The sequence below is a fragment of the Colossoma macropomum genome, unplaced genomic scaffold (assembly GCF_904425465.1).
Source record: "Colossoma macropomum unplaced genomic scaffold, Colossoma_macropomum, whole genome shotgun sequence".
NCBI lineage: Eukaryota > Metazoa > Chordata > Actinopteri > Characiformes > Serrasalmidae > Colossoma > Colossoma macropomum.
The window spans coordinates 12870613-12890793 of NW_023494802.1; the positions used below are offsets into that span (position 1 = coordinate 12870613).

At 39.6% G+C, this 20181-nt stretch overlaps 1 protein-coding gene across 3 annotated transcripts in view; it reads left to right on the forward strand.

Annotated features, from left to right (window-relative positions):
* Positions 1-1535: 1535 nt before the first annotated feature.
* The window catches only part of kcnab2b (potassium voltage-gated channel, shaker-related subfamily, beta member 2 b), a 61207-nt gene continuing 42561 nt past the window's right edge, over positions 1536-20181 (forward strand). For 2 of the 3 annotated variants that reach the window (XM_036592090.1, XM_036592091.1), the window contains exon 1: positions 4794-5225. In XM_036592090.1, the coding sequence (XP_036447983.1) occupies positions 4840-5225 (386 nt within the window). In that variant the 5' untranslated portion in view covers positions 4794-4839. Of the gene's footprint in view, positions 1590-4793; positions 5226-20181 lie in introns of those variants that run through there. The other variant, XM_036592092.1, reaches the window with a different exon arrangement.

The window sequence follows — 20181 nt, forward strand, 5'->3', positions numbered from 1 at the left end:
CGATATGGGAGCCCAAAGAGACAGCTGCAGTTTTACAGGTACTGTAACCTTCCTCATGTCCATACTTATTAGACAGAGGCCTACCATTCACAGTAACAGTATTTGTCACTACATTTCTATAGTGCGTAATCACAGCCTAAGGATCCATGTAGAAGATTTATCACAATGTTTTGAATTCCTTTTCAGAATATGCCTTCTTATCATGTCTTTGTACATGATCACAAGCAAAAACCATGACATGCATCCGATATCTACACGAAGTCAAAGAGCGGCGTAATAATTTCATGAGAACACTTGCTGACTCATTTGATAGGACACTTAAACATTTAAACTCCTTCCTGTCAGCAAGCATCTCTCTCTGGAGAGTGGGGAGAGTAGTGGAGACAGCTGGTAGCCAATGGTTATGTGAGTTTTATATTTAGGGTGGCTGTGACATCATTGGCAAATGGTCTGCGCTGAATAATACATATGGCTGTTTTCAAGGCAGGCCAGGAGTCTTTAGTTAGAGCAAAATACAGCACAGGAGATGAAGATTTAATGCGGGGGAAACATTAATGCTCTCAAGTGGTGCCGTCTCGAATATAATGTCTTTATTAATGTTGACATTTTGCATAAAGCGGAGACTCGTTTCATCTTAATGCGCTGTGTGGTTTAGTGGCTTGGACCTCAGGTACCTTTAGCCTTGTTTTCAGTCTTACACCTCATACCTTCCCTCAGTGGACAGTGCTGTTGATTGACAAGAAGTGAATCGTGTCACTTGTGTTTAAGGGTGACCTGTGTACTTCTGAAAGGGGAGCTGAGCAGGACACTTTGCTGTCTATGGGGTGCTTTCCCTGGCACGTGTAATCTGTTTTTTCTCCTCACAGATCCCATACATCATTAATTAAGCAGCAATCCCAGGTTTCATTCCTAAAGCCACGCACCATGGTACACCAACATGGCGTATGTTTTCTGATTGAACTGCTGGTTTCAGAAGGTCCATTGTTTAATAGCAGCATGTGCCTAAGCATGATGGACTTTGTAGCCTTTTCCTTCATCTACTTTGGTCTAAAACTGGACCAGGGCCTGTGATCCACTATGCTCTTATATGACTTGACACGTGCCATGTTGTAGCACCTGAGGGACTACACTCCAGCGTGCGCTGTCACTTGCTCTCTGTCCTGCTAGTAGTGGACTCCCGTGCTGTAGACCTGTTGTATGTTTGAATTTTATACATGTGCCAACCACAGAACAAGCAAAAATGGCTTTTAGTACTCCATCTTGTGGTACAACAATCAAAAGCTTTTAGAGCAAAAGCCTCTTGCATTATTTAGGCCACGCTGTACTTGCTGTGCTTGGCAGGGCACACTGGTACCGTGATTGGCTCAAAAAATGGTTTCCTGTGTGACATCGACCGTGAGAGGCGGGGCTGAGCCCAGTGGAGTTTTTTTTTTTTTTTACACTAACTGTTGTAAGCTCCTGTTAGTAAGGCACTCCCAGTTTGAGAGGCTTAAAGAAACCAGTCATTTTTGTGCTGACCACTACTAGCCTTCTAAATGAGCAGCGTGGTGCAAAACCCCTACATGAGTCGCCCGCCGGCGAGTAACCGGGTGAGTACCGGACAGGCTATCCAGATGCTCCAGCTTAAGGGATGATGCATGGGGATGCTGCATGCACTCACAGTTCAAGGGTGTACTGCACTGGGGCAGGGAAAACAGGACTGTTGGCATGTTATTTTTCCTCACAGAGAGAAGAAAGACTTGTTTTTGAAATATTGAGTATGTTTCTCGCCTCAGGAGAGCTCTACACCAGGGTTTAAGATGAAGGCAGTCGTGGTAAACAAACCCTCTCTGTGGAGGAATTTCGGGGCGTGTGTCTCATGTAGCAGCAGCGTACAGTAGATACAGAGCAGTCAGGACACTATGTGAAGTCGTATTGGCTTTGAACAGACAGTAGGTGAATGTTCCCTTGGGAGGTAATGTCCATATCATCACATGATGATATGGACATACAGCTTGTAATAAACTTAAATTTCACTTTGCATCCCACTTTTGTTCCTGTGTCTTAGCTGTGAGTTCAGTACAGATACAGTTGATAAGGCCTTGGTTATTTAGCCATTGCTGTCATAAAAGGTTGGAATGATACAGTGGATGTTTCGTGATTTCTGTTATGTAATTTCCTGCACATGGGGGTCTTTGTTTACTTTTCTAATGGCATTTTTGAGTAGCTTGTCAGAATAAATACCAATCCTCTGGGCATTGTGTAACACATCTCTTGTAATGTATCCATAATAAAAGTATATTATGAAAAGTCACTGTACTTCTTGTGAACTGTACTTAGGCTACATAATCAACTTAATGTACTGTAAGGACAATTAGTTGCAACTGAGTCAGGCCACAAAGAACCCATACAGCAGTTAGACTGAACTTCATCATGTGAGTCAAACTTTTGAGATAATCACATCCTAAATCATGTTTTTAGGTTCATTTTTTGTTTATTAGTGTATCTGACAACAGCAGAAAGACAAAAAACTATTTTTCACTTTGTTCTTTTTAACACTTGCTGCTAAACAAAGTCATTCACTGTGTATTCAGATACAGTTGTTTGGTGTAAAATGGTTCATTCAGTGTTTCCGGTCTATATATATTCTGCAGCAACAAAATGTCATAAAGTCGCAATTACAAAACTCTGCAAAGGGCTTTTAATTTCAAACAACTTCTCCCGAGAAGAGAGAAAAGTAAATTAAACTAGCATTAAACTAACGTCAAGTTTGATAGACTTTACAGTGTAAAGAACGTTCACAATGTAACATTGTTCTCCATCAATGTTCTTGGCCAAATAATTATTATTATTATAATTTATTATTATATCATGAAATAATGGTCCAGCTAACCTAGCATTAATGTGAACAAGCTAACAAATGAAATCATAACACCAGTAACGTTCCTGCAATAAACGTCAGTAAAATAATTGCCAGTGATGTTTATATGGGGAAGATTACTTTTGAAAAATTATCCCTGTGTGTGTGTGGGAGTGTGGGAGTGGGGGGGTGGTGTTGTCAGTGAACTGTACTATACTGAAAAAAAATCCTAGAAGAAACACTGCAAATGTAAAGAAAATGACTGACTCAGACTTCTTTACAGTGGTGATAGGAACCAGGGGTCAGGATGTCTCCAGTGCAACTATAACCATTTTATTTACTATCCAAAACGACCAGTGAACCTACACACAATTTTAAATGTATTGTTTATGAATACTTTAATGTTGTAAGTCATGGTAAATCAAAACAAAATATACTTTCTTTGGCAACTGTTTTGCTTTACAAAACCCTGCCTATACCTCTCCACCATAAATGGATTTGAACAAAGGCCAAAAGCTTATCTCAAAAGTATCATAAAACATCTCATCATAACCATTTTATGTAATAGTTTTGTGTGAGGTACCTTTTAGATGCATTAAACATTTTGGACGTGAGGCTCCTATCACACACTCACTGATGTGATAAATTATGGCTCGGTACGTTTCTCTAGAACAGAACATTTAACATCAAACCACTCTGAATGTCTTCGGTTACATCTTGAAGAATTAATAATGGAGACATTTTGAAAAATCTGTGTAAAAGTGAAAATTCCTATGGTTCTTTGCATGGACGCACCTTGAGTTCATATATTTATATAACTTTTACAAACCACATGCACAAGAGTCTTATTTACATTTTTTTTAAAAAAATGAATTAAAACAATGGTTCTTTTATGCCATTGCCTGATTCATTTTTGTGTGTTATATATGGTAGGGTATCTTTTAGGGATGTAACGATACACAATACAAAAACAAATACGATACAATATGAAAACATTTTAAGTACAGAACAGGTGTGTAACGGACCAGTATACACATTTTTATATGAGATTTTTGATACTGAGGTCAGGATTCGATTCGGTGCTCAGTATTTTAAAAATATCTTGATTCTGCAGAGCTTTTATTATGTACTATACAGATTGGTTTGGCTCAGATAGATCCCCATATAGAAAAGTTCTCAATGCATCACCCTCTAACAAAAAAAAAGCCAAAAATCACAACCCATATAATTTAAGCCCTCCAGGTAAAAGCCCAGGAATTTGATAGTGTCCATGTGATAAGTCCCACCTCCTCCTACATTACTTTGATTGAGCACACCCAGATGCCTAGTTTTGACAGTGGTTTCCATGAAATACGGTAAATGAGAGACACTCAGGAGAGAGCGAGGGGTGTATTAAAATTTCCATACAGTTTTAAAGTAGATTTTTTTGGTTGTAAATATTACACCCTTAGTGTCTTTTGTTTTAATTTCTACTGCATCATGCTTGGTTCTAGACTTGTATACATTATTCTTTGTTGTTGTGTAATCTGGTCACAGTGAACACAGTGGGTGGAGCTAAAGGGATGTTCATCTTCATTTCTCTTAAAGCCAGCTAAACCCTCAGAACATACTGCCTGCATGCCAGTCACTCACCTTTGGCCATGTCATTGAAGAACAGACTGTCTGCATGCTTGCAAGTAGGTATAGCAACACTGCTACTCAAACACAGTTCAACACACCACACAAGATATCCTATTTTGATGATCTGTGTCATTGTGTTGGATTCACCCAAACAGGAACGGGGTGGAGGGGTGCACAGTTGGCTCTGATTACAATGCATGACTATGAGTGTAGTGTTGTGTGGCAAAAGGGGCAGGAGGTGCTATTTAAAGCAAGGTCTATGTCCACGTGGCACTGCTCTCTGTCCTGCTAGTACTTTCTTCACTCCTGACTTTGCCTGTGTGCAAGACACTGCATCATCAGGTCCCAGGTCACTTAGGAACGTGGGCAGGGGGTGGGGCATGTTTGCGACTCACAGGAGTAGCTTGACGGATTTGCGCGTGGTCCATGGTGGCCGCCACCTCAGCCGTCAGCAGAGTTTCCCCTGCGACCCCCTGCAGATCCCCAAGCCGACGGTGCCCACGAGCGGCGTGCGCAGGAGCAGCAGCGTCAGCAGTGGCAAGCTGCTCTCGCTCTCCTTCAGCGAAAGCATGCGCAGCGACATCGACCGCTACCTGTCCGAACAGGGCCTGTATCCGCTGCGGCAGGGCCCTGGAGAGCAAGCGGAGCTGAAGGGACTCAAAGAGGTGCGGGCTGCTGCCCAATTCAAGAACCTAGAGGACTTCCTGAGGACCAATGGTGTGACCCTGCAGGAGTGTGTGTCCTATCAGACGGGCATGAGGTACAGGTAAGAACTGGAGTTAAAGGTCCTGCTGCTGAGAGAGGATGGAAGTGCTTTTTTCTACAGGTGGCATAGCTTCTTATCTGTGCAGTCTTGCAGGTTGTCTTGGTGTCATACATTCATAATGTCTTCTGCAGTTGCCTCTCACTTTGCTCCTGTCACAGCACCCCATCATTTCAGTTCCATCTGTGCAACAAGCGTAGACGTAATTTATCAAGTGGCCCATATTGTTTTTATCACTGGAACGGGGTATTTCAGAATGTAAAGATTGTTGAAAATGTTCTGGAAAAAAAGCAGAAACCTGTCTTAAAATGTGTAGTGAAAATCTGCTCACCACAAGTGCAACGTTTGCCCAGTGAAGATTGCATAATTTAAATCAGACAGCTTAAATGTAAAAAAAAACTCAAACCTAATCATTCTAGGCAAAAGCATGGCCACATCAGGCATGAAAAACATTTATGGACCATGTATGTCTTACCTTTGATGACTCAATGTACTGAAGTAGACGTTTTGACACAGTTCATTTTAGCTTTTGTAGTAAAAGAGTATTGTAAGTACTTTGCAGAAAACTGATGACAATGTTGTTATTAGAATTTTTTTGGGCTGTTTTTGGCTGTGGATGGGTAGAAAATGACATACTTCACTCTATCAGGGACAAGATCTTACTTTTACAACTCCCCCAGATAGCGTTATATTTTTTGGTCTCAGCTGGAGCTACAAATTCAAACACCAGCACACAGATAAACTGAATACTTGAGGCAATGGTGGATAACAACGATTGCTAAGGAGTTATTGGAGGGCTGAGAAAATAAAGCTTGGTGGAGAGCATCACGATTTTGATTGGCCATAATAAAGTGACAGCAGTCATGGAAAACACTTCGTCACTGTCTTAAAAAAATTAATATCTCCATTTTTTTCAATTTAATTTTTTCTGCATCAACTCAGCATTGTCTGGTGTCAGGTTTATCTGCTAATAAAACCACTAATACAGCCCAGGTTTTAAGTGTCTTGTTGAAAAACAGTTTTGGTGAATATCCCCTATTTTGTACATCTCTCTGGGCCTAGGTTACCTTGTTTGGTTTTGCCAGTCTGCTATAAAGTTATGTATTTTGAAGATTCTCGTTGTTTTGACCTTTTAGCAGTGTAGCTAAGGATCTATATATATTTACATGTTGTCATGTTGTGATTTCCATTGCCCTATTTTGGGGATTTCATATATTTAGTGTTTGTTGAGTGCTGTGCTGGTTGTATTTTTTGGACAGGCTATTTGTTATAATTGGCCTTGAGCTGTTTCTCACTAGGTCAAAGTGCTTGATGCTGATATGTGCTGTCCAGCAGTTTTGTCATATATTTTCATCATATTTTCTGTTCTGTGCTTAAGTTATTTTATTTTGTTAACCTACTTTAGCACATTCATTATTTTGGCCTAGTTACTTTTAATTTCTTTTGACTCTTTGCCAATTTAGTGTCAGATAGCTGTTTTCCTTAGTGAGGCAGGTTGTTGAAGGTAACATATTATTCTTAGGATGCTTAAGGCAGTGTGGTGTGATAGTGAGGAAATCTCATAAAGGGAGGCAAGTTGGCTGGTAATTAAAAAAAACTTGGAAGCAAGTAATTTTGCTAACTAGTGCTAAGTTAGCATAATAGCATCAGCTTGTGTTTGCTGCTGTAAAGGCAAGTAGGTCAGTACATATAACGTTAGCCTGCTGTCTGTACGCTGACTGGGCAAACATGGACATTCAGATGTACCCAGTTGTCCTTACAACATCTAGCAAAAGAACAGAGGCCCCAGTGAACCAGAGAACATTCTACAGCCTCTCAAATATCAACACAGTTATGGCACACAAACCAAAGGTTTGGTTGGTTGTGTTTACTAAGTGATGTCCTATAAGGACTTGTGACGTGAAGTAAGTGACAACAACCACACAAGACATGAAATATCTGGCAAACACATGGGTTATATGTGACTTATGACCCTGCATTTTGTGTAGGCATTAAAACAATGAAATGGTGATGAAGGTAGAAAAGCATGAGGAACAGACAAATAAAGGTTTGAAGCCATTTTATTAAAACCAACAACAAGAAAAATGCTATAGTACCTTATGCCAAAAGAACAAAAAACACTCTTACCTGCTCTGAAAACATTTAAAACAAACTAAACCATAGCACCCATGGTAACAGTCCTCTCTCCCTTCATCCCGCCATCTTGAATGCCTTTTTTTTAAGGCTTAGGTTCCTCCTTCTGTTACACCAGCCAAGACTGTGATTGATCAGGTACACCCGTTGAGGGGGATACAGAGAGAAAGACAGAAAGAGACCCAAAGGCCTTGGTCAGACTACCAGCCCCAGTCCAATTTTTGGCATATCCAGATAGGATCCAAACCACATTCGGAGGTGGTTTGAAATGTCATTCCAATCAGATATTTACAGATTCTTCTCAGTCTGGACGTTCTGGCCGCTCATATCGTATTTCAGAGTCTTTTGCATCACTTGCAATACTACAAACGACAGATGCAAAATGATGCACCTCCATCTCTCCTGCATTCACACTTGAAATCCACATCACCAGCATGGCTACGTAGTTACTGACGCCCCATTATAATTGCAACCCGTGCAGATAGGTTGGTGATGTCTAGATACACAAATCTGATTCAATGTGGAAAGGCATCTCCAAAGATCCCATTTGAGAAACAAATCCGATTTGCATGCACTTTAAACATAACCAAACAAAACATGTGCTAAAATGTTAGTCACACTGGGTTTATTTGGGGCTAGCTTTGGGGATTTTTTTTGTTAAATGAATATTATTCTTATAAATTATATATTATAATTATTATTATATTATATATTATATAACAATATATTATATTATTATATATTATAATCATTTTAGGATGAGACTATTCGGTCTCATGTGAAACAAATGCAACTGAGTTCTTATTGCTTATGGGAATACATTCTTCTAACGCATTGCAGGTAACATCTCGAGATGAGTGTAGATCACATACTCAAAGCTGCAGTTCTTTTATTTTGCTAATTCATCATTAGAGCCACATCTAATACGTATTATCAGTCATCTACTCTAATCATGGAGCAAAAACTCTCAAAGGATTTTATGCACCATAAGGACCTGCCACTTCAGTAGTGGACGGGGAATGAAATGGCTCTAGTAGATGTGGGGTCAGTGCGGGGCCTTTCAGTACAATGAATGATTGTTTGTTTAAATGAACAGTGATTTAACTGAATGTGTGTCTGTGCAACAGGACTGTCACTGAAACCTGTTTCTCATAGACCGAGCAAGGTTTTCCTTTACTTTGTGCTTGTCACTCGCACTTTTCAAAACAAAACTCAACCCATATTGCTTCACTGCTTCCTGTACTGTAATTGTTAAAATGACCACATGTACTATATAAACATTTTAGAGTATTATTATTAGAGCATTAGCTTTTGTTTTTATGTAAACAAAATGTTGACACAATTGCTTTTTTCCATTTGCTGTCAGTGATGACTGATGCAGACTTTGTTGATTAATCGCTGCAGCCCTAATCAGATTAGACCGCCTGCTTGTTTGCTTTGCAGTTTGAAAATAGAGTTTATATTTAGTGCAGTTCAGGGGAGCCGTACAAAACTGAAATAGATTATGCTCTCATCTCCCATGTGGAGCATTTGAGGTCAGTTATTCTTCTTTTTTTGTTGATTATGTTTTTTTTGTGCCATATATGAGATGACCATTTTAAATCTCTTCTCTGCTTTGACTCTGACTAAAATATCAAAAAATATGTTTAATTAATTTTTTAAGTCATATTGACTTCATTCTAGTGCATGCCTTGTTTTAGTTCAAATACTCAAAATATTCTGATGAAAAATGCTGACACTGCATTTTACTCAGTACATAAAAGCACCTATAAATTATTTTTATCTGAAATAGGAATTGAAACACTTCATCCAGAAAACAACTATTGAAAAGCTCTTTTGTTACATAAGATAATGAGCATAAAGGGATGTGAAAGGGCATAAATGTCCGAAAACAAATCTGACGCTTTGCTATAATTATTCTATTTAGATTGCAAAAATTCTCGCCACTTAATCTCAGCTTAGTCTCATCTTAAAAGACAGAATCATTTTATATTTTCAAGAATACTGAATATCATATTATACAAAGTGCCCAGTCAATTACGTCCACCGACTGTGTACCTGCACTGATTGGCCATTTAATCAGGAAAAACAACTATATAGGTGCGCTTTGTTTTACAACTATGATAAACCATGTGGAAACAAGCTTTATTTTAATAGTACAGTTGTACACAAAAGTTTTGATAGTACAGTTGTATACAAAAGTAAGCCGTGATCTCGTTCCCACGCCTTACCAAGTCATGGCCACGACTTAATAATCTCATTCCCACGCCTTACTGAGTCGTGGCCACGCATTAGGATCTTGTTCCCACACCTTAATAAGGCGTATTATTTTTATTTATACAGGATGTCCCCAGCGGGGCTCCGTACTTACGCAGTTTTCACAAAGTCTCCTAGGTAAGAACAGAGTCTGTGCACGCTCAAAAGCACAAAGGTGCGAACTATTCTACGGTTTAAAAACACGTCATGGATCTGTTGTGGACTTTTTCTTAGGACCTTTCTCAAGAACAACTGAAAAAAAAATTAGGAAGATATTGGTGAATGAAGCCCCTTGTTCAGTGTAAGTTAATCGAGCAGGCTACTGTGTGAGAGTGCCTAGTGTGACAGAACATCTGGTTGCATGTAACAGTAATGTGTATACAGATGCCTTAAACTTCTGAGCAGGTGTTTTTGGGATTTTTACCATGTGCTCAGGAATATTTAGGCCTATTTTTCACTGTATTATTTAATTAATTGATCCTCAAACAGTTGCATATTTGTTGGACAGTCAAAATCTGTAGCATGTGTAATATTTTTTCTGGGCTAGTTCATCATTTCAGCCTTCAGATACAGAAGTTTAGAGTTTCACTCAAAATAATTTTATAATTAGTATTTTTCATTGTAGTTAATCTTAGTTGGCAGAATTTGTTGTCGTCAAATACTTGGGTTTGTTCTGGCTCAGTATATGGCTTTGTCCTTGGTCCAAGTCTGGCCCACACACTGTAAAGTGAGTAGAACTAATGGATGTGACCCAAATCTGGCCCAACTACATTCGTGTTCCCCATCATTCATGCCAGAATTGGCCCACAAATGTCAACACAAGGCAAAACTGTATGAAGCTGTCTCTATTCTGCCCTGTCATCAACCTGCAATCTCATAGAAAAGCTAGAATCGGCCCAACACTGTCTGCTATCTGTGATCAATGCCAAAGAGGCAGTGAACGATTGTCGCTTAATATAGTGTTATTACATATAATGAAAAGTGTTACTGCTCTTTCTGCAATTCTACAAGTCTCCACACTGTGGCACCACTTTCACAGACATTTTCCTGCTAGCAACAAGCCATTACTATGAACATGTTGAAAAAAAGTGGAACATAATGTTGGGCGATATGGGAAAATATATGACAATACTTGAGGAGTTTTCAATAATTGATTTTTCTGAGGTTTGTGAATAGATAGAATGAACCAACAAACAGCAGTGACACATTATAAAAAAACGACTATGAAAAACTTTGAGTACAAATCTCACTACAAGTTACTTTCTGAATTCAGCATTTCCATAAATAAACTCATCCAATTGGTAAAAATAAGTCAAATAAAATAATGGCAGTGACAGTTTATTAAGCTACTATACACTGGTTGTGTTTGTTAAAAGGCTCTTTCTGTAGTTGTTCTAAATCTGTCTTTTTGTGATGAGCAGTTGCTCAGTGTTTTTGAAGTGCTTACAGTACCAGGACACTCAGAAAAGCATATTATGATGTAATTTATCATGATAGTGATAATCGCCATGTTTGCCACCCCTAGGAAGATTATCCCCATAGCCTTGATGCATTCTATGCATGCACTCGTGTGTGTGTGTGTGTGTGTGTGTGTGTGTGTGTGTGTGTGTGTGTGTGTGTTTTCCAGTGAAGTCACATAGCCTCCAGAACTGACATCTATATTAGCCCAATCTATTTCAGTGCCACTTCTGTCATCAGCTCATTTCAAGCTCCACATTCCCTACGTGTGAAGGGTTACTTTAGAACAGTAGAATGTAGTGCTTTAAATTTATATATATATTTATATAGTTTCTGTACATTTAAAATATACATTTGCTGTCTGCAAGGTAGTATACAGTGAATGGAGAATCTCAGGAGCACATCATCACTATAAGTATCTCCAAATTCATGATGAATTGACCAATAGAAAAGCTCAAAAATTGCTTGGAATAAAATGACTTTACATTGACTTACATTACAAGTAAAGAACATTTTGCCTTCTTCTGTAAAGTAACCATAGGGGGTACTGCTAGGGCACAACATCACATGATGTCCAGTTTGCAACATGGGAGTAGTTATGGTTAAAAACAGAGGATGTTTGTGAATATATAAGGAAATATAAAGATAAATGTATGCAAATATGTAGACCATATTTTATCAGCACAGTCATACTAATACATTAGTCACTGGGGCAGTGCCCCTCTTGTCACTGGGGTGGGACCCTGAAGGGTACATCTCAGTACCTTTAGTCAGGGAACATAACTGTACCATAATCCACTGAAATTATATTTTCTAAGTCGTATTGACTCCACACACCCCGTCTCGTCTCCAGGCTTTTTATTTTACTGTTCTGTTTTAAAACAATCGGTTATGAAAAGATACAAATATGTATTTTTTTCACCTGGAAAAACTTATTTAAGGTGCACAACCGGACCTTAAAACCACTGTTGTACCTTTTGAGGGAACATTTACGTTGTTTGTACCTTGAGGAATGAAAAATGTACCTGCACAGAATCTTTATTTCTAACAGTGTAGTAATTTGCATGTGCCTAAGTTTGAACACACAACAGTCATAATAACTGTGTTTTAAAGTAACACGATATTTCAAATACTTTTATATCAGAAACCATTAATGTGTTTCCTAAAGTTTCCACTAGATAGCAGCATATCTTCTTATTGTGTAGACTAACAGAAAAAGCAAATGCTATTTTTTTTTTTTTAAGGTTATGTAAGAAAAGGCCAAACTTGTCTGTCTGTCAATTGCCCTGCAGTCCAGAGTGATCCTAGTACTGAGTGCTGGTATTACCCAAAGAGTCTTTTCTAGTTATTTAGTTACTCTCGAGTGTAATAATTAGTATGTGATAAGCTGCAGTGTGCAGCTCTGTGGCTTTTCTCCCTTTTCGCTCTCTTGGTACTGAATCCTGGCTGAGCTGATGATGCTCAGTATTCTGCTTTGCTGCTACGCTTGCTTTTTAGTTTAAGGCTGCAGCTTCATCTCTTTTTACCCTCACGTTTTAATTGAATTTGTTAATGATATATTTCCCACCACAGCATTTTAGATCAAACTTGGCTTAAGGCGTGAATCTGAGCAGTGGGTTTACATAATTTTCCCACCAAAGTGAATAAAATGAAATCTCAAGGTGATCACCACCCACTGCATGGCATTTCACAAATACAGTAAATATAAATGCTTTCTCACCTGATGCAGCCCCTCTGATTCAAGCTATTGGGCTGATTTTGGAAACATATTCTGCAAATAGGCTTTGAGTCAGTCCAGTAAGCACTGCCAAGAGAGGGCTAGAGGCAGACCAAACACAGTGAGTCAGATATGCTTCACTGGGCCGGGGTTACATGAAGTGGAGACAGCTTCTTAACAGGGCTGGTATCCTATTGCCATCTCAGCTCGTCTAATTAAGCTTGGATCACATATGATGTGATGTACGGCAGCCTAAGACGAAGGAAAAGGAAACCGGGTGAGCTGCTCCAGAAATGTAAAGAATTTTAAAGTGTAGAAAATTCTAAAGGGGAATTACACAGATTTTTTTAAAATACTGAATAATTAAAGCTGAGATGTAAACAAAATCATGAAACGTACTGGTTTTCTTTACAGAGGCGGTGACAGGAACAAGGGATCACAAGACCACAACAAAAATATAAACTTATATATATATATATACACGATATAAACCACCTCCAGCTATTTTTTTTTAAAATGTAATGTTGGTAATGATGGTAAAATAGTGATCAATCTGAAAAAAAAATGGTTTTCTTTTGGTGCTGTTTTGCTTTGCAACACCCTGCATGTACTTCTCCACCATAAATGGATTTAAAATATATATATTTTAGGCCAAAGCTTTATCTACATTGCCATCGTCACAGCCGGTTTCATCTGAGAAATTCTTTCTTCGCCTGATGAAGGAATGTTTAGGGACAGTTGTGACTGGCTGAGAGGCATGTCAGTCATAATTCCGAGGCCAGTCAGTTGTCTTTTAATCAATTGTCACATTTCTGAACAGTTACAAATAGACAGTTACAAATCACAAATAGACTTAAATAGTATAAACGTATTAGCGTCGGGGGCAGAGCTGTAACAAAGGTCAGTCATTGGTGACTGTTAGTTAAATAATTTATGGTTTGTGAAACCGTCCTCACTTTAGACGTTTCTGCTAATTATAATATAAAACTAGCTTTTCATAGACAGGTGCTTCATTGCAGATATGGAAAAAGCTGTAACATCAACCTTAATATCGGCCTATTTTATTGCCCAGCCTAGATCATCAGGTGATCATGAAATTTTAGCTGATGTTCATTCGCCATATAATTAACTGCGATTAACAATTTGTCTTCTTTGTTTATTTTATTCAACTAAATTGGCTGATTAGCCATCTTGCTTCCTAGCTATCCATACGTTGCAGCTAACACTAGGTCATTCTGACATAAAATGATGTACTGCACTGTAGTGAGCATGTGCACAATCGCAATTCTACAGTTAGACAGTATTATGTGAGCCAACTACAGCTTACATTTTTAATTCTTGAGGCTGTAAAACCGTGAGCTGAAAACACTTGTTCTGCAGGCATGCATGCAAAAGTTAGAATTAGCTATCTAGCTAATAAACAAACAAACACGTATCCATAAACCTGTTATAGCACTTGTAATGTTTCTGTAAGATCCAACTTAACTTGCCTCAGTTAATGTGTTTCCTGCTTTCTTTTATTTTGTCCCAGCTGAACTGATAAACACATTCTGCATGGTTTGATACGATACGGAAAATGACTGTGAAAATGTCAGCTTACAAAATTTGCAATCAGTTTATTGTGTAACAGTTGTGACAGACCTAGGCTAGTTGACATATTGGTCATGGGCCTATATAGAAATCGTTATTTGTTATTATTCAAAGAAAATATGCATTGTGTTGCTTTCTTTACAACCACTACCTAAGCAGTCTTTTCCATGCTTTCATATGTGTGTACTCTCAGGAGCTTCCTAAGCAGTGTTCTTTTCTGCTGTTTTTAAAAACGCCAGCAGTTTCCTGCAGTCCCCTCCAGTTGTGCCCACTGAAAGGTTTGCATGGGTTCAATTTAAAGGAAGTAGATTTTGCTTTACTGAGAGAGACATCATTATGCTGCTGGGGTTAGTGGCTGTCGTGATGGAGCTGTGTGTTTGTATGTGTGTGTGTGAGACAGAGAGAGCGAGTGTATTCTACCTCAGGCTCTGCAGCATTGAATTAAGCTGCTCGCTCATTCTAAGCTTGAATCAGGAGGGCCATCCTGTAATATAGCGACCATTGTTACTCCATCTCCTTGGCCCCTTGAGAGTGGGTGCTGCATGCTATTTTTGGGCCTGAATTCATGTGGACTTTTCCCCCTCCCTGAGTGTGCACCGAATTGGGAATTGGCCCGGAAAATGCACTGATTTGTGCAGAATCCAAGGCCTGGTCTCAGTCCGAGCACCGCAGATAACAGCCAAGCACATTACATGTAAGGGTAATGGAGGCAGGCCAGATGCCAGATTCACTTTGCTTGCACCTTTACAGCCCGTTGCTTATTTATTTATTTATTTGTTTATTTGCTTTTGCTTTGATTTATTTGCTGCATCTGTGAGAGTCAGCTAACATATGGAACTGGTGTTTTTTTCCCCAGTGTGTTCAGTTTAATTTGTTGATTATTGCTTCTCTTTTGTTTTGCTCACATAACAGATCCCCTACCTTTGTGGCTCAGCAGCTGCCCTTCTTGCTGGAATTGCATTTTGCTTTGCTGGGTGCTGAGCTGCACACCTGGCATCTGACTGCACACTCAGGCTTTCACATTTTTGATGCGCTCAGATTTTCTTTCTTTGCTGAAAACAAATCGTGTGATATGAACTACGTGGTCGTTTTAAAAAATACGTGCGTAGCTACTGCCATCACATTCATGTTAACTCAGTGAGTAATTGCACAGGAGAGGCTCTAAAAGGAAAGCCAGTTGTTCTCCCGCTGCCGTCCGTTCAGCCCTCGTTTTTGCCTTATTAGAAGTGTCGGGCTGTCTTTCTGACTGGTTGAGCATTGGGAGCAGGGGATGTTACAGTCTAATGAGATATAAATGAGAAGAACAGCTTATCCCAAACATGTTTATTTATGGGCTAGCTCTACATACTTTATTGACAGTCTTCCTCGCTGTATTTGTGTGTGTGTGTGTGTGTGTGTGTGTGTGTGTGTGTGTGTGTGTGTGTACAAGTCCATCTGTGCCTCTAGTGATGCAGTATTTTAATGTCGTTGGAATCCCGAAGCTTAAGGAAATCCAGTCTTTTGAAGTAACCTCACGGGTTTCAACAATACAAAGTTTTAAGAGGCAGTTATGATGTAGCTCCTCTGGAGCTGATCTGCATATTCTTTCTGATTGAATATTCTTGCGTTTGACCGACATACAAATTAAATGTACATTTTAACTCTCAAACCTAATTTGTGTCTTACTCTTATGTTTAGCTGCTTATGTGCTTAAACCCCAGAGGTGGCTAGGCTACCCCTCCAAAATTAGATCTAGCTAATACAACTATCTTTGCCTTATTACAAGTGTCAGGCTGTATTTCTGACTTTCGCTCCGTCAAACCAGTGCAAAAAGCATGTGGAACTTCACATCTGTAATACTGATTATCATTCTCTGAGTCTTTGACTTAAATGGCTGTAGGTTTTGCAGTTACTTGAACCTGCGGTTGTCCACTAAAGAATTATGTTGAATACATTAATGCATCACATTGGTGGTTTGTGTTAGTCACACGTAGCTTACCTCTCTGTAGGTCTGAGCAGAGTACAAGCTGCATTGGTACTGGTGGTGAAAGGGTGTAAAAATTATACATGCACAAATCTGCAGTGAGCCTCACTGGGGTGTTTTCACACTGGGAGACACAGAGCACTCCTGTGAGGTAGGAAATGACTGAGAGGCTCTGGGGGATTTTCTGCAGCTTATTTAACTGCAGTCCTGAGTTGGACTTCTAATCAAAGTGAAGAACGGGGCTTGGCAGATTAAATGGAAGAGAGGTGTTTGAAGTGCTGTGAAGGTAAAAGCAGGGAACAATGGGAGATTATTGCACTCTGAAACCTGTGGCCCTGCACACAGCTGCTGAAGAGCCAATCAAATAGCCCATCTCTCTAAGCAGGAGATCTGACAGGAGTGCAGGATAAGTCCAGTAACCACTGAGAAAATTACAGTTTTAGGAGTTTAGAATTGTGTAGATGTGAGAAGTTTGTATTTTTTATTGTTTGTCATATAATGAACATGCACCAAGCATGCATTTTTACTGTTTAATGCACAAACGATCACTTTAAGTAGCCTTTTTACCCACCCAGCACCCACAAAGCTAACAGTAGGTTACTTTTCACACTCTGTTCAGCTTAAACATAGACATTTCAAGCTCATAAGACCATGAAACAACATATGTTACTTTGTATGTTGCAGTTTTAGCATTTACACACTACTGTAGCTACTGCTGTAGTAAGTCGTTCCTCAAAAATTCATCTCAAAGATGCATGAAGTACATGCATGTCGGCTGCTAGTTGTGGTTTTTGCAGTGTGATGGAGTGTTCATTTTCACAGGAGATGAGAGGGAGAGCTGACGGAAAGCATCATCAGTCGGCCTAAGTTTGCGCTAGTTGTCCTTCGTTATTTTGGTATATCAGGGCCCTTAGATGATCAGTACATGCCAGCCTCCTATTTTATGCATGTTGGTCTGTTTGCTGCGGGCCAAATACACTGTGGTAGGTAGACCTACCTTGTTCACACGCTAATTGGCCATTCGTCAGGTGCACCAACCACTGAAATAAGAATTTATAATGGAAACTGAAATTTAGGACACACTGGGCTGAAAACCAAAAAAGACAGTAAATGTAAAAAGTTTACATAAGATAAACTTACTGTAATTATTACAATACATAGGCTACAATATGTACCATGAAATCTAATGTCCTTGACAAACAGAGAATGAATGGTAAACCAATGCATTAAATTCTATTATTTTTTGGTTATTCTCTGTATACACTGTATTCTGAGTATAGAGCAGGATGTTGTATCAAACCTGTAGTGGAGTCTTCAGGAATTGTGCACCGTCTTGACTGTTGGCATATTTGGAACCATGATTACAGATCGCTTTTGTCCAATGTCCCTCATAGAAACTGTGAAATAATTCCATGTGGCTAACATCTTCACTATTGATTTGCTGCTACTCAAACTGCTTGAATGCATCTGTGCTGACCAGCGTAGACGCATTCAGTAATAAATAAAAACAAAACTATTTTCAATCATTGTTTCCAATTTTCATTACCATTAAAATTATTTGTAAAGTTGACACTGTTAGTACCCACCATTTACCATATGCATTGTTGATGCTCAAGATGGTTGAGAGGATGGCAGACAAAACTGTACCTAGCAACAGATGGGCTACAGTTAATAATTATATATGCATATACGTGCATGATGCTATATGGCACTGTGGCAAGTGTGTGATAAAATAGTTAATAAGGACCCATTAAACTAGCATCCATGTTGTGCGCAGTCAGCTTCCTCCTCATGCCAACAAGGTCAGATATATCACAGTCCATCGGGACTGATTGCTGGTAATGACATTGAGAAGTGGCTCAGGTTCCTCTGGATTTGAATGCTCCGAGCTCCACTATAGCACACCCAGGGGAGGCGCACTCTTGCCTGTGCAAGGACAAAGTGGCACGTGGTGCTGGGCTTTGAGTGCTCTAAGCTTAGGCTGGTGAAATGATAACAGGACTCTGTGTTGCTGTGCTTTCTAGCTCATGGTCAGTGTGGAGGGCCCCATTGATTAGTTCCAGTCCAGTGTCCTCTCAGCAGTGCAGCTGTACTAGGCTGGGTCTGAGAAAGCATCATCAGCTTTTAGCCTTTTTCCTCTCCTCCCAATCTTCATCACTCCATCCTCAATTAGAAAGGTCAAGTCTCTCCTCATGTACCCATTCAGTGGAGAGCACGGCTCTTACAATTAGTCGGTTGACTCATAATGGCCCTGTCTCTGGTCCCTGCTCAGGTTGATGCTTCGGCAACTGCTCATTTATTGAGCTGTGCTGATGTTTAAATCCAAGCTCTTTTGTCCTTATTCATGAGGGGTTTGATGTACTGTTAGCTCTATAGAGCATTGCAAACAGGCTCTTGTGTGAACGTGGCTCTTATGTTACACCTTGCATTAACATGTCCGCATTGTATCTGGATAAACTTTAGCCAGATTCCATATACACTTTTCACTAACATGCGTCTTCACTTATTTCTGTTTTACTTTTGTTCTACTCTTTTCCTTGTTATGATATGATATGAGTCAACGTGCTTGGTTGGACACTTTCCTTGGCCTGGAGTGCATGAAGGTAATTGGTTTGGGGCTAACTTCACTCTCACATGTCCTCCATCTTTCGTTTCATTGTTTACTCTCTCACCTGATAGTCAGCGCTCAGCAGACACATTTCCACTCATGTCATTCGGATAACGAAAATGCATTCCATTTACACTTTAAAAATATGGTCAAGATGTGTCTCTGACCATCTCCAAATGTGGTATGAGTGATCTGATCATAATCCACTCCAGCCAATCTAATCCAGTGTGTCCTGGGGGTCTTAACACCTGGCTTTTCATACATTGAAATGAAATCCAAATGTGATCCTGTCATCAAAAGCAAACATTAAGGTGTAAACGGGTTCATAAACAGGCAGCATGGTTATTTGCAAGGTTAAAGACTCAGGATCACCTTCACCCGAACACATGTCCGCATGCACACACATAATATAGCTCTCGCTTTATTGCTGACCACTCAGAGCACCGGCTAAGAATAGTCCTGACTGTTCTAGGCACTGGCAACATCAGCGGTACCATTCTGTTTTCTGTGGCTGCAACAATCACAAAGAGTAAAGTGGACTAATGTTTCAACACCGTGAATGGAGCAGTGAATGACTTGCTGCCATAAACAGTGATTGCTACTCTTCCGCTAATGACTTAACCCTAATGACTTAACCCTAATGACACTATGGTAGCTACTAGTCATACAGATGAATCACAACCAAGAATGGAGATGGTCTCTGGTGTTGGTTACCTTTGTTTACATGTTTACTGCCAGCTGTGATCAACAAAATAGTGTGTAATCTAGCAGCAGAATAGTCGTCAAGTGTGGTTGTGAGTCTGTTGAGATGGAGAGGGAAAATTTAACTAAGCTCTGTGGTTGTGTTTGCTCCCTCTGTGTGCTGACAGCACAGACACTCGGGATGCTTCTCCTCCGTTTCTTCTTCTCTTCCACTTTTTCTGCCATGTGCATTTCTGGATTACTAACAAGCTTGTCTCTGACTCATCTGCAGACTGGGATTAAATTGTACCTCATCTGCTGTTCATCTACCACATAGGAAGCATTGCAGAAAAAAGGTGATAAACATTAAGCTCTTTTACATTCTACTCGTGTAGATTTAATGAAATTAAACAAAAAACTTTCAGTGTAATCTTGTGCATTGGTCATGTTCGGTATCAGCTCTTCACAAACTAAGCTAAATGTTATGTGATAAAGTCACATGACTAACCTACTAATGTAGTTCAGGTATGAGACGATTAGCTTTTTTCTATTC